At 36.5% G+C, this 14,238-nt stretch overlaps 1 protein-coding gene across 1 annotated transcript in view; it reads left to right on the forward strand.

Annotated features, from left to right (window-relative positions):
- The window catches only part of LOC117104169 (G surface protein, allelic form 156-like), a 30,917-nt gene that overhangs the window by 5,217 nt on the left and 11,462 nt on the right, over window positions 1–14,238 (forward strand). The window contains exons 5-20 of the mRNA XM_033244865.1: window positions 409–608; window positions 2,014–2,101; window positions 2,862–3,047; window positions 5,046–5,159; window positions 5,254–5,514; window positions 5,637–5,822; window positions 5,956–6,140; window positions 6,548–6,728; window positions 7,244–7,384; window positions 8,655–8,777; window positions 10,259–10,381; window positions 11,371–11,613; window positions 11,990–12,112; window positions 12,338–12,460; window positions 12,885–13,007; window positions 13,860–13,988. Of these exons, the coding sequence (XP_033100756.1) occupies window positions 409–608; window positions 2,014–2,101; window positions 2,862–3,047; window positions 5,046–5,159; window positions 5,254–5,514; window positions 5,637–5,822; window positions 5,956–6,140; window positions 6,548–6,728; window positions 7,244–7,384; window positions 8,655–8,777; window positions 10,259–10,381; window positions 11,371–11,613; window positions 11,990–12,112; window positions 12,338–12,460; window positions 12,885–13,007; window positions 13,860–13,988 (2,529 nt within the window). The remainder of the gene's footprint in view (window positions 1–408; window positions 609–2,013; window positions 2,102–2,861; window positions 3,048–5,045; window positions 5,160–5,253; window positions 5,515–5,636; window positions 5,823–5,955; window positions 6,141–6,547; window positions 6,729–7,243; window positions 7,385–8,654; window positions 8,778–10,258; window positions 10,382–11,370; window positions 11,614–11,989; window positions 12,113–12,337; window positions 12,461–12,884; window positions 13,008–13,859; window positions 13,989–14,238) is intronic.

A 14,238-nucleotide genomic window follows, 5' to 3' on the forward strand; every position in this document is an offset into this window, starting at 1 on the left:
TCATTCTTAACGCGTCCTACGAAATTCTTACGAGACAGCACTAGTCCGTGAATTTGTGAACAAGATCGGAGATCGGAGATATATATATATATATATAAGCCAAAACAATAACGAACCTTATCGTAACATAATTCATTGAGCTTCTACTCATTTTGCAAATTATAGATACAATCCTTATATTTATAAGTGACAGGTAGAGAATTCTAGCATGGTTAAACTAAGTGAAAATAACTATTAGTTAAATCTATCTATGATAGCTAGGGAACATTAACTATAGACTGAGTAAATAAAACCACTTACAAATTTGTAACTGTATTCATTTAAGCATGTTTATGTATTGCTGTGTCAACAGAGCAATGTTAATATTTAAAAGCAATAATAATGGTAACTTATAAATGTTGTATGTAGGTTGGATGTTTGGCGATCCTCACATCCGTACGCTTGATGGGCTTGAGTACACTTTCAATGGCATTGGTGAATTTGTTCTCGTGACTGTCAACGAAGGCGACTTCGTATTACAAGGTCGAATGGAAAAACCAGTAATTGAAGATGAAAATGTACTAGCTACCATATTCTCAGCGTTTGCAGCTCAGGAAAGATCGACAAAGGTGAAAGCGGTTGGCCCGTCACTTACAGAAAGGAAACAATTCATTTAATTTTTATTTCATTTATTTCACCAAATTCATTAAAATACACACAAAAGACAAAGACAAAACTATACAAAACTGTTTTTTCCTCTGACAAGGGCATCATATACAAAAATATTCTACAAGTCTCCCTCCAATTAAAAACTACTTTAGGGACCAGGATTTCCATGGCCTTTATCAGCTTTGGTCTAATAAAAAAATGAACAGAAAAATGTGCAATTTAATAGAGGGATTCGGCGATGTTTGTTACAGCCGGTCACGTGACATAACTTGGGTATACATGAAAAACATTACAGTGCGATAGTATATGAAAAGATAATGTTATGGTTGCGAAAAGAACCACTCACTGTTAATGTGAGAGATAAATGGCTATTAAAGGCAATATGATTGTACAAAACAGTGTTTATTTACTTATCCTAGCGTTCTCCTAGGATTGTATGCTTTAAAATTGTGATCCTTCATTCCAGTAGGCGAATGTATTTGCGCGAATCAAAAGCGTCGGTTGATGCGCACGTGCATTTACGTTTCTATTAGAGTTTTCACTTCAGCAAAATCAGTAGTTCGAAGTGTTTCTACTTTTTGCAAAGTGAAAAAATGTGCAACCAATCAGAGCTCAGGAAGCGAACCAACGTTGGTTCGCTTCTGATAGGAATGTGAATGCACATGCGCATAAACCGATGCTTTCAATTTGCGCGAATAAATTTGCCTAGTGGAAAACCGGCTTTACATCGCAGCGTAGTTCGCGGGTCGAAGACCATGAATACCTAACCATGCCGTAGATGTGCAGGGCCTAGCCGAAACATTTGTCGAAAAATCTCAATGTTTGCGAACATTAGCAAACTATGAAGGCAAAATTATCAAGTTTAATTTACAATTAATTTTGGTATAGTTTACTGGGATTTATGATGATCTTTACAGCAATAACAAGGGACGGTCGTAGTAGCAATCTCCATGTAAAACACTGCTGTGCCAGTTGATTGTTTATGTCCAACACCTAAGTTAGGTCATGTGATGCCCATCACTGAATCCCTCAATTGCAGGTGGTTTTTAATTAGAGGGAGACCTGTATATAAAAATATTTTATGAGGAAACATTTAAATACATTTAAAAAAAAGAGCAAAATCTAAGGCGTGCTTTGTGAGTATTTGGTTATGTAAACTTTCTCTGCAGTGTTGGTTAACAGGTTTTTTTTACATAACCCAACCACAACATTCACAACATTCGGGAATGTTATAATAACGTTTTGTGTTTGTTGGGCAGACGTTATGAGATTAGTGCAGGATAAAATAATTGTCAAGTCTACTAGCTATCTTCAGTATATTTATCGATTTCAGTAAGTCTTCATATTTATGTGTCTAATTTACAGGTACAAATGACGCTAAATGCAAGTTCGAATGATTTCGCTATTTTAGTTAATGGAAGCATCGTTGTCAATAAAACAAGTCTGGCTGAAGGTAAATACATTAATAAATTAAGTTTGTATGGCGTAATATAAAAATAATGATATAAAGTTTTGTGATATATTTATTATTTTATTTATTAGCATCTAAACATTTTTAATTAGTATTCGTTAAAACACTATTCGCTTATTATGAGCTTATTATGATTATGAGCGGCATGATTTGTATTATTTTAAAGTATAATACATTGAAAGATCTACTGGACTGCCTGCGTGGTAAAAAAGCTGATTATGTTAGATAAACGTTTTTTTACCATTTTAAAATTAAATTTATATTCACAGTGTTGTTTATTCTATTAATTTTAAAATTAAATTTATATTCACGGTGTACTTTATCCTATTTGATAATAAAAATATATACATATTTCTTAGCAATAGTAGATACGAATTTACTTTCAAATATGTAGATTATTATTGGCGATTTTACTATTGCAGTATTTTCGAACAATATTAGATACTGCCATAGAATGTTGCCACTATGTAACATTTCGTGGAAATGCAGCATGACATCAATATTTGGTGAAAATACCTACTATGGTTTGTAATCATGCAACGTTTCTTATAAATGTTATCAAATTATGATATATTAATGTGCTTCTTATACTGTAGATAGCATCTACATATGTATATGTGTCTCATTGGAGTAGACCTATTTAATAATTGTTTGAATTTGATTCCTATCCTGGTTTAAACAGTACGTGGTGTTAGAAACATAATTAATACTTATGCAAATTGACTTATTACATTTTCCACAGGTCCTTACACACCACCAGCTGATCCTGGTTTTATAATAAGTCTCCCTTCTGGAAATTCAACTGGGAACCGTGTAATTGCATCATGGTTATCCGGAATTGCCATATCTGTTGGTTTATCTGGCCCAGCATTAGACGTCGTGGTGTCTATTCCGGAAAGTTTTAAAGGTTCTACCAAAGGATTATATGGTATGTTATACTAGGCCAGTGGTTCCCAACCTGGGGTTCACGAAAAATAATCGGGGGTTTGCTAAGTCAAAGGGTCCGAAGGGGTCTTCGAAAAATATAGGGTCCACAATATTGTTGGGGTCTGCTAGATTATTAGAACAACTTTTTCATGGTTATTTTTTCTTGTCTTACAATAGTGTGATCATGCCTTGACAATAATGAACTACCTTTGACAGGCATGACTTTGTTCACTGTAAATTGTTTTAATTGGCATTATATTTTAATTTTAATATTTTATTGGTGATCTGATAGAATTTTTTTAATTAGTTTTTTCTATGTATTTAAAGATGTTTAGTATAGGAGAGCCACTTGATAGTGGCAATCCTCAGGTTTTGTCTTGTGTTGCTTTTATCTGGATATTGAATAAATGTAAGAAATCAGGAGGAATTTGACGAAATTAAAGGTAAATGGGGGGGGGGTGTAACAGAATATTACATTCAAATTTTGAGTTCTCATTGTGTCATTTCCATCTACAGGTGCCATAAACATAAAATTTCCTACCTTCGCCCAAAATAGGGTGGGGATGAGGTAGCGTAAATCTCCTATTTGTAAAATTTACTGTCTGTACCCCTCCCCTCCTGCCTATGTCGGGTTCCTAGATCCAAAATATCGTAATTTGACGAATCATCTTCTATTCATAATCTTATTGGTGTAATATCAACCATGGGTCACCCTAAATTTTACACGTTAATAATAAAAATGGGGTATGGAGATAGAAGAAAATTACTTTCAAAATCTGACAGTGCCATTTCCAGCCATCTAGAAGGGGCATAGACTTAAAAAATTGTGTACCTCAGCCCCTAACATGGTAGGGCTGAGGTGGTTTCTGTTTCGAATTCCAGTTTTGCCACTCTTTAATGTTGTGCTTTCATGGCGAATCATCTTTTATCTATAGGACTAATAAGTCATATTTGGACTGGACATGGGGTCCATGAAGATTTTAGCATGTCCAGATGGTCCGCTGAATTAGACCACACTTTAAAATGTTGAATGTTATGCAATTTATGTCTATTTCGTGAATACTTACCTGGATAACCGACTAATTGCCATTGTTCCCAAAACGGAACACCCCTTCGAAAAAAAAAATGGAACAGTCCGACCCAAGGCGCCACGTGCGAACTGTCTCCCTAACAAACGTCCTCATTCCCTTGGATACATTCTAGAAAATTACTAGCAGTCTTTTCAAGCTCTTCTGTTCTCCTTGGATTTATTTTTGCATTGGATTTATTTTCAACTTGTGGTTGACAAGATATCCTTTTTTATCCTTTTTTACTGTAGTCTCGATCGGCATGTTCGCTCGCAAGTCTTTGTGCTCGGCGTGTGGAGGCCCCAAACCGAGTGTGAAGCTCGACCGGCACTCGGAGTGCCTGTTGTGTCGCTTGTGTAGCAAGGCTGAGCCTTGCGAGATTTGTGCGCGCTGGCCCCTGACTAAGTTTGCGGTGGCTCTGGATTGGGCAGCTCAGACTGCCACTCGATTTCAGGGTTCGCTGCCGGCTGCGTCGGGGGTTGTAGTGGCGCCGGATGACTCGCCTCCACCGCTGGATGATTCGTCGGCTTCGCGTTCAGGGGGGTCCTTCCCATCCGCTGGATCCGGCGCTGGTTTCGTTGATTTCGGAGCAGGTGGGCCGGGTGGCTCGGGAGGTTTTCGCCGGGAGGTTTTTCGCCCCAGCAGCAACAGCCTCTGTTGCATCCCCTCCCGCAGCCCGCAGCCGCTGTCCCTCCTGCTCCTGCTCCTGCCACCAATCGACAATTCGCCCGGGCTGCTCCCTCAGCCGACAGGGCACGGCGTCGGCGGCGGGGGAGGGGTGGGCCTCCTCCTGGTGGTTCCGCTGAATTAGACCACACTTTAAAATGTTGAATGTTATGCAATTTATTTTTTGTCTATACCTGCATTTGAGTTATCAATATGTAATTTAACATTACTGTGTATTATTATAAATGAAACTATTACTTTTTCAGGTGTTTGGAATGATAATGTAACAGACGATCTTACATATCCAAACAACAGTATGATGTCTGTACCTGAAAATGGAACTTTGACAGATAGTGACGCATTTTATTTTGGAGTTACATGTAAGGCACTTGTTACAGAAATGTTTCAGTTTCACAAATATAATCATTGTTTCTTATCAGAAAACATTAACAAATAAACACCACTTAATTTTAGGGAGAACAACGGATCAATCCACACTCTTCACATATTCTGATGGAGAATCATGGAACACTTTGAATAACTTAACATTCGTACCAGTATTTTTAGAAGACCTTATCGAAGAGAATGAAGGTACTGCACTGTATAATGAGGCAATACAAGAATGCGGTGATGATCGTATGTGTCTTTTTGATGCATTAGCAACAAGTGATATTTCTTTTGGTGTAAATACAATGGAAATAAATAACAACAACAACGAAAATGCAGATGAACTTGGTAAGTTAGTGAAAAGATGAATGTGTACGGTAATTGATATTTACGTAGATACTACTTAAAATAGGCAGATATAATTCAAGATTTCAGGAATAAATATATCTGTTTGTTTTTTCATGTAACAGCAAATTTTCCACCCAACATTACCAGTGTTATTGCCATTTCTCCCGAAAATGCGCTAAATGGAACTAACCGACTTATGGTTATGGTAGATAATCAGTATATACTCAGGATTAATGCCTCAGACCCCGAAGGTGACCCAATTACATATTCTCTTGAAGACATTGTCCCAGGTGGAGGCATTGATACTGGTAGGTACTAATAACAAATACGATCTCTTTCTCTCTCTCTTTATCCTGTCTCTTATAATATTACCATTCTTTCTCACTAAAGAAAAATGCATCACCACCTTTAGATTAAGTTATAATCTTAATATTTTAAAAGATGGTTACTTTTTCTGGACACCTGGTTCCACCGACCAAGTTTTACTAACATTAGTCGCAATGGACAATAAGGGTGCAGCGACAGCATTTCCACTTGAGGTCATCATTTGTGAATGCCAAAATGGCGGAGTTTGTGATTTCAATGCTCTTGTCGATGGATCAGACCTCTTGAACAATCGTTTTGCGGTAAGATAATAACATACTTAAAGCATATTTTGTTACATAGGCCTATATAACGTTCGTAGAAAGAATATGGAAAATTATTGGAAGTGGAATTTTCAACAGTGAATATATGCCATGTACAGTAGAGATTAAAATCTAATCTGTCTCTAATCTAATCTTCAAAAAAGTTCTAGAATAATATTCAATATTATTAGTATCTAATGCAGGAGCAGATTCAGGATTTTTTAGGGGAAACTGTACCAATAATTATTATTATTTGAATTACACCTACCTCAGCCTAACCATCCATGCAAGTATGGTCCCCTCATAACCAGTGGTGGCACCATCAGGGGTGGGGGGGCAGGAAAGCCAGTTTATTATCCCCTTCATTATTATTATGTTTTCTTGTTATTTTTGCACCGTTTTCACAGGTTTCAGAGTGTAATTGCCCAGCTGCTTGGACGGGCACAGATTGTAGTGATGATTACAATGCATGCTTAGATGAGCCTTGTTATACAGGTGTTGCATGTTTTGACCAGATGGCACCTTTGGCAAATGTAACATGTGGTAGCTGTCCCAGTGGTTTGATTGGAAATGGATTCAAGTGTTACGGTAAATCGATTTGATTTTTAAAAAAATAACTTTAATGAACATATCCAACAACAGTTTGTTCATGATGTTCTATAGTTGGGTCACATGGAATTTTGTTGATTTTCATTGGCAACATCAGGGTATCTTAACAATCTGGCAGTGGTGGTGCCAGTGGGGGATGGAATTTTTCCCACTGTCGGATCTGGACCTCCCTTCCCCCACTGTAGTCCGATGCCACGAATAAACAACGTTGTTTTAATTGCCAATCCCTAATATTGGGGTCTTCATGGACAATTTTGTCTCTAAAAACTCTTCCCGTGGACTATACTACAGATTTTATTATGGGACCCTGATCCTTGGTTTGGCCACCTGATTTCTGTAGCCACCTGCACTAACCTTGCGGCTTCGATTTAATCGTCCCGACCCAATACTTACCTGGCTTAGAGTAGGTGCTCTTTTCTATTATAACGTTTCATCCTCTATATTATGTATGGTTAATTTACCTAAATATCTAGCAATATTGTCTCCTGTTGTAGATTACAATGAATGTGTTGAAGGTCGTGACAGAGAAGATGGTGTAGAATTCTGTGAACAGGAATGTACAAATACTTTAGGGTCATATACATGTAGTTGCAGAGAAGGATACGACTTGGATGTTGGTCTTAAAACGTGCAACGGTAGGTTACATATTTATTCACTAAACGACTCAAGCAATTAAATGGTCTGTAGTTATCATAACATAATCACATAATTTAAATACTGTAAATGCTTGAATAAGCGCCGCAGCACACAAAATTTTGGAGGCTTCAGTGCGGCGCTTATTCGAGAGCGGCGCTTATAAAAAAAATATTGGCGTAGTGCTTTCCATGCCTGTTCCCATGTTACCGATTTCACCTACTCCTGAAGTTCAGTAGGCCTATCATACTGGAGGTCCTATCATCGTAAACAAACGTTTATAAAGAAATGCTTGTGTCTTCATTGTGTCACCTTGGGCGAGTTGAGTGGCCGAGCGGTAAGGCGGTGGCGCCATTAGCGACAGCTTGTGGCGCCAGCTTGTCGCCACAAGCGACAGCTTGTGGCGTTTAATATCAACGCTGGTTCCAGCCGCTCCTCGCCCATGGTTCAGTTGGTAGAACCAAGTCTCGGATAAGGAATTAAAATGGATGTCCAGTGTATATATCTGGCTCGTGTGCACTTTAAAGTACCGATTGCATCGAGTAGGGGGTTACCCCAATGTTATGGTTTATTTCGGCCCCTGTCGTTCTGGAATGAAGTGAACATGTATCTACCATGAAGCTGCTAGTAGGTACTCACGGACCACACCCATACGTATTCAGCACAATGATTCTGAAAGTTATGGGTTATTCTCCTACCTTTACCTTTATTTATTCATTTGTATACACAGGGTAATATTATATACTCTCGATTAAGCGCCGCAACGCTTATTCAAAAATATCTTTTATTTTGAAATTTACATAAGAGGAAAATGTAAAGCCAATCCGCAGCTCAAATCATGCCAGGTTTGATTGGATTATTGGCTTGCTAAGAAAAAATAAATGATTATTGTTTTAAAAATTGAATAAGCATCGAAGGGACTTAATCAAATTAGGAGTGCGCTTATTCAAACAGGGCGCTTAAGAATATCTTCACATTAGGAGGACGCTTATTCAAATGGGGCACTTATTCACGCAAGTACGGTAATGTTTATTTCAGTATTATCTTTGACGAATTCGTTTATTATTTTAGAATTATATTTCATAAAGCTTTAATTATTTTAGCATGGTAAACTTACAATGTTCTTATTAATACTACTACTATTTTTTTAATTTTCTTTTTTTAAGGCATTTGCGTTTATGGTTCATTGTATGTTATAATAAAGCCTAGTTTGCACACACGTATATGATAAAATCTTACGAACATTTTTTTTTTTTTTTTTGTATTTTTCAGACATTGATGAATGTATGATGATGAGAGACGACTGTAGCAACCAGGCATTATGTACAAATACTGAGGGATCTTTCAACTGCACGTGTTTAGATGGGTACAGTGGTGATGGAAAAACATGCAATAGTAAGATACAACTAAATACTGACTCTCTTTAGTTCTGTAGCATAATATTAACAATGTTCAAAAATTGTAGAATGACGTTATATATTTGAATATGTACATTTTTGCTTGCACAAAATTTGATGAAGATTCAAGCTAACGCGGTAAAAGCCAATAATAATAAAAATAATAATAATATGTAATCGTAGTTGTGTATTCCTAATACTTTAGAGGACAAAAATGGGTCTAGGCCCGTTGCCACCTGGCCTGTTGCCACCTGGCATTTTGCCACCTGGCCCGTTGCCCCCCGGCCTTTTGCCACCCGGCCTTTGCCACCCTAGGCCCGTTGCCACCCGGCCTTTTTCCACCTAGGCCCTTTGCCACCCGGCCTTTTGCCACCCTTCCCATTGCCACCATAGGCCTTTTGCCACCCAGGAACGTTGCCACTCGGTCTGTTGCCACCGTAGGCCCATTGCCACCCGGCATTTTGCCACCTGGCCCGTTGCCACCCATAGTTGTATAGTAGGCCTATGCATTGTATTCGCGAAATTTTACTCTCTGCATTTTTGCCAAACTATGTGTACTGAATGATGAATGGATTGATTGTTTGGCAGATTGTAAACAATGACAATTCGTTGCGATTAACCATCATGGAAGGCACACATGTGAAGTAGCTTCCTGATTTAATAGAGTTCTATCTTTATTTGTATGTACTCAGACGTACATATGTATATATGTATATGTTTTCTGAGTATGTACTGTATTTAGTGTGTATGTGTGTATGTTTTTTTACATTTTTTGTGAAGGCAGAACATCATGAATTAAAATTCTTGTAGTGTTATAAATTAAACAGATTTAAAAAAAATGTAATTGTTGCCTTTGAGTGTCGAAATAATAATTAACATAAATATCTGTCTCTTATACACATCTAGATGTGTATAAGAGACAGCAGAGAAGATGGTGTAGAATTCTGTGAACAGGAATGTACAAATACTTTAGGGTCATATACATGTAGTTGCAGAGAAGGATACGACTTGGATGTTGGTCTTAAAACGTGCAACGGTAGGTTACATATTTATTCACTAAACGACTCAAGCAATTAAATGGTCTGTAGTAAATTAGGCTTGAAGACCCTACAATCTGAACGATAGCCTGGGTGGCAAAAGGAAGGGTGGCTAAAGGCTGGGTGACAAAAGGCCGGGTGGCAGAAGGCCGGGTTGCAACGGGCCGGGTGGCAACGGGCCGGGTGGTAACCGGCCGGGTGGCAAAGGGCCAGGTGGCAACTCCTTTACCTAGAACTTGTTTAATCATAAATATTATTCCGACACACATTGCGTTGCACGACGGTCGTAATTGTCTTCCAACGAATCTATCTCGTGAATTGAAGCTATCTGGTGATTGTTGGTGGCACTCTTAGTGGATCCTCTATACCGAAAAAAGGTAGATGTTAAGTGAATAGATGAAACTATCTCAACAATACTTTATTTTGTATTTCTTCTCAAAAGATATAAATGAGTGTGGAAGAGTGGATTTCCCTTGTGACATTAACGCAGAATGCACCGACACGGATGGTTCATTTGTTTGCCAATGTACTGATGGTTACGAAGGAAATGGACAGACATGTGAAGGTAACTTATTGACCACCTAATTACAAATTGGTTCTTTAGTCACAATAATTAGTCTGTCAACAGGCACAAATCCTCGATTGTCCTACCATTGCCATGGTAGCCCCATGACTGAAACATTGGTGGCTTGCTGTGCTCATGAATGCTTTCGATGGAAGAGGTAACCTACATTATTGCTGTTGATTTCTTCTTTTTCAGAACGACAGACCTTTTAGTATTTTCGTAGGGCTTTTGCCATCTTCACCATAGGGCTATTTTCTTGTACCATGCTATCGCCTGCCAATTGTCTACGTTCCCCTAGGGAAAGCACATTGTAGAAAATCTTTGATTGCTGATCCCGACATGGTGGTCCTTGGTTATTCCCAACACTACCACTTTGTTCCAGTCTACATTTCGAACAGGTCGTTTTGTTCTGGGAGGTGTTACTGTATATAAGTTTAAATAATTATACAATGACTTTTATACTTTGCCGGCCTTCATTGCTATGCCCTTGTCATGGCCTTTTGATAGCCATTCAGTACGTTTTACTCGCATAGTTTCCCCATCACTCAAACTGTACAGTTTTGAGTTGTAGATGTAATATGAAGCAATATAATTTATTAAAACAAAATATTTCAAACAGGACCTGTGTGCATCCTCACACTGTTATATAATGTGAGGAAGAACACATGTCTTGTTTGAAGTTATTGTGATGTAATAAATTAAATTGCTTCATATTATGTCTACAATTCAAAGCTGTATTTTACTGATGTCTTTTTACATTTTATCATTATTATTATTTTTATTATTATTATTATTATTATTATTATTATTATTATTATTATTATTATTATATATATATATATATTTTTTATCTATAATTCATCTAATTTTAGATATCGACGATTGTGCTCGTTCACTTCATACATGCGTTATACCTGTCTCTTATACACATCTAGATGTGTATAATATATATATATATATATATTTATCTATAATTCATCTACTTTTAGATATCGACGAGTGTGCTCGTTCACTTCATACATGCGACATTCACGCTGTCTGTATGAATACCCAAGGTTTTTATATGTGTGCCTGTGCTTCTGGATGGACTGGTAATGGAACGATTTGTCAAGATGTAAACGAATGCAACAATATGTTGCCGTGTTCCAGCGAAAGATATATTTGTGAAAACACACCTGGTAGCTTTGCTTGTAGTTGTCCAAATGGTTACTATGATGGATCACCTTGCATGGGTTAGAGTTTTGAATTTTTTAAATTACTCAAATTAGAAAATTTATAATCAAATTCGAATTTGTAAATTCTTTTTATTACAAAATAAAAAAATAATCACTATTCATGTACTTTTTTTTTTAAATTTCTTTGACCTTTCACCTATTATGATTGACATATAATGCCCATTCATTATTCGTATTATATAGAGCAAACATTTCTTATCAACATCGTTGTGATGCTGTAGGTAAAAGTTCATTTATTTGGGCTTCCAACTTAAAATTATTACCTAATTGTACTCCAAGTAATAATTCATTGTATAATGACAATAACATGACGTACTATGCATATGTTGATATATTATAAAAATGCTTCATAATACATTTATCTAATTGACAGACATTGATGAATGCACTAGCGGTACCCACAACTGCTCTGATACAGCAATGTGTGTTAATACCAATGGTGGATTTGAATGTCCGTGTAGAACAGGCTACAACCTAACAGATGGTACATGCCAAGGTATGCATCATTTTTCCAATACAAAATATGAAATATGTAAATTATTTATAATATTACCAAATTAAACAAGAGTTAGGAAAACCAAATAATTTTGTAACTGATGTTATTTTATTAAGAATGAAAACCTAAAAAAGTGTAATGTATAGGCCTATCTGATAAAAATATCATTCATTTATTTAAGTTATGTACTTTATCAAATAACATTGTATACTTTATCACACATAGACATCGACGAGTGTGCTGCTGTCCTGAAACCGTGTGACGTAAATGCTGATTGTGAAAACACAATTGGAGGTTTTGACTGCACATGCCATTCCGGTTACACGCAGAGCGGAAGTGACTGTGATGGTATGTGCCACATATTGGCTATACAGGTCTCCTAATTAAAGTCCACTCCAACTAATGACTATCTCCAATTGAAGATCACCTTTCTAGGGCCCTAAATGAATGACTTTTATGAAAATAATTTTTGTAATTAAAGACCAAGGAAACGCCGGTTCCAAAGTAGTCTTTAATTGGAGGGAGACCTAAATGTTTTTCTTCATATTCTGTTCACTAGTAGTAAATTTCAGGAAGTCCAACATGACACTTACAAGAGAAGCTTTATATCTCAGGAGTTATGGAATCTGTTTTGGTCAAGTAACCAAGTATAGTTCCTTTATAAGTTCCTTTATACTGTAGGTCTTTATCAGTTGTATGAAAAAGTGACTCTGGCGGGATTCGAACCTGCAACCTCTTGCTATCATATGTAAATGTGGTATTATTATTACAGATATAAATGAATGTGAACTTAATATTGACAACTGCCAGCAAATGTGTAACAATACAGATGGAAGCTATAATTGTTCCTGCAACACAAACTATGTATTACAAAATGATGGAATGTCTTGTCAACGTAAGTATATTGCAATAGAATGACCATCATGACTATATTAGTCTTTCGTGAATACATTCATGGATAAACCGATAAATGTCAAAGGTCCCTTGAATATTGCACTGTCCACGAGGAACTTGGTATTAGTGCCTACACTCAAAGCGTTTATAGATGAGACGGGCTATTTCATTATTTTACATTTTTGTTCTATCGCAAGTTTCAAAGAAACTGTGGCATCTCTAGATGCAATGTTCTAGCGAGAAATTGCGAAGCGGATCAAATAGTAGAAATGGAACGTGGTAATTTATTGGTTACGTAAAAGAAATAGGCGGAATACACAACAATGACCTATATCTTTATACCAAGCATGGCTAAGTCTCCCCAGCCTATGGCCATGTCCAAAAATTTTTAAAAAATTGAAGATTATGCACAAACATCTTCATAAAAGTCCACTTTCAATACAACATACCAAATGGTTCTGTATGTTTTTACCAAACTATTTTGTGTATCCCATCTTTTCCCACTCTCATGCGCCATGCTCTTTTTTGCATTGTCACACATCTCACTTTAGTTCTGTTGAATCTGGTCTTGGTTTATCCAGGTAAGTATCATAATTATAGACTATAAACGTCGCTGCTGATTTGTTTAATTTACTTTATAAGGCAGTCGGTAAAGCAAATAATCCTTGGTTTGATGTACTACTCTATTTCTGTACATTACTTGCTTGTTGGATACCAATTAATATTAATCTGCATTACAATCATAATAAAGCAACAATATACTGATAAATATTTGCTAGTAGTTACAACAATATACAACATAGAAACCCTTGAAAAATTGTTTTGAAATGTTTATGAATATTTTTCATTCCAGCTATACAGGGTGCAGAATGTACTAACAATCCATGTGTGAACGCATTCTGCTCAATGAATGGAGGTGAAGTTGAATGTCTATGTAAACAAGGATATGAATCCATCGATGGGAATTCAACACATTGTCAAAGTATTTCGACTTTTCGGTTTAAACTACAAATTCTTATCTCCACAAGAAAATATTAATTATCAAATAATTTATATTAAGAATATAAAACTCCTTTAGTACTACTGCAGTGGATATGTGTGCTTTATAAATCTTATTATTATTATTTATTATTATAAAAGCATGTTGACATTCTAACCGGACATAGCAACTGCAAGACATTTTATTGTTTATCTCTATATATTATACTGATTACATATATGATGTTAAATAT

Source organism: Anneissia japonica, unplaced genomic scaffold (genome assembly GCF_011630105.1).
Source record: "Anneissia japonica isolate Jap-2015-1 unplaced genomic scaffold, ASM1163010v1 scaffold3531_len492141_cov184, whole genome shotgun sequence".
In the NCBI taxonomy this organism is placed as follows: Eukaryota; Metazoa; Echinodermata; class Crinoidea; order Comatulida; family Comatulidae; genus Anneissia; species Anneissia japonica.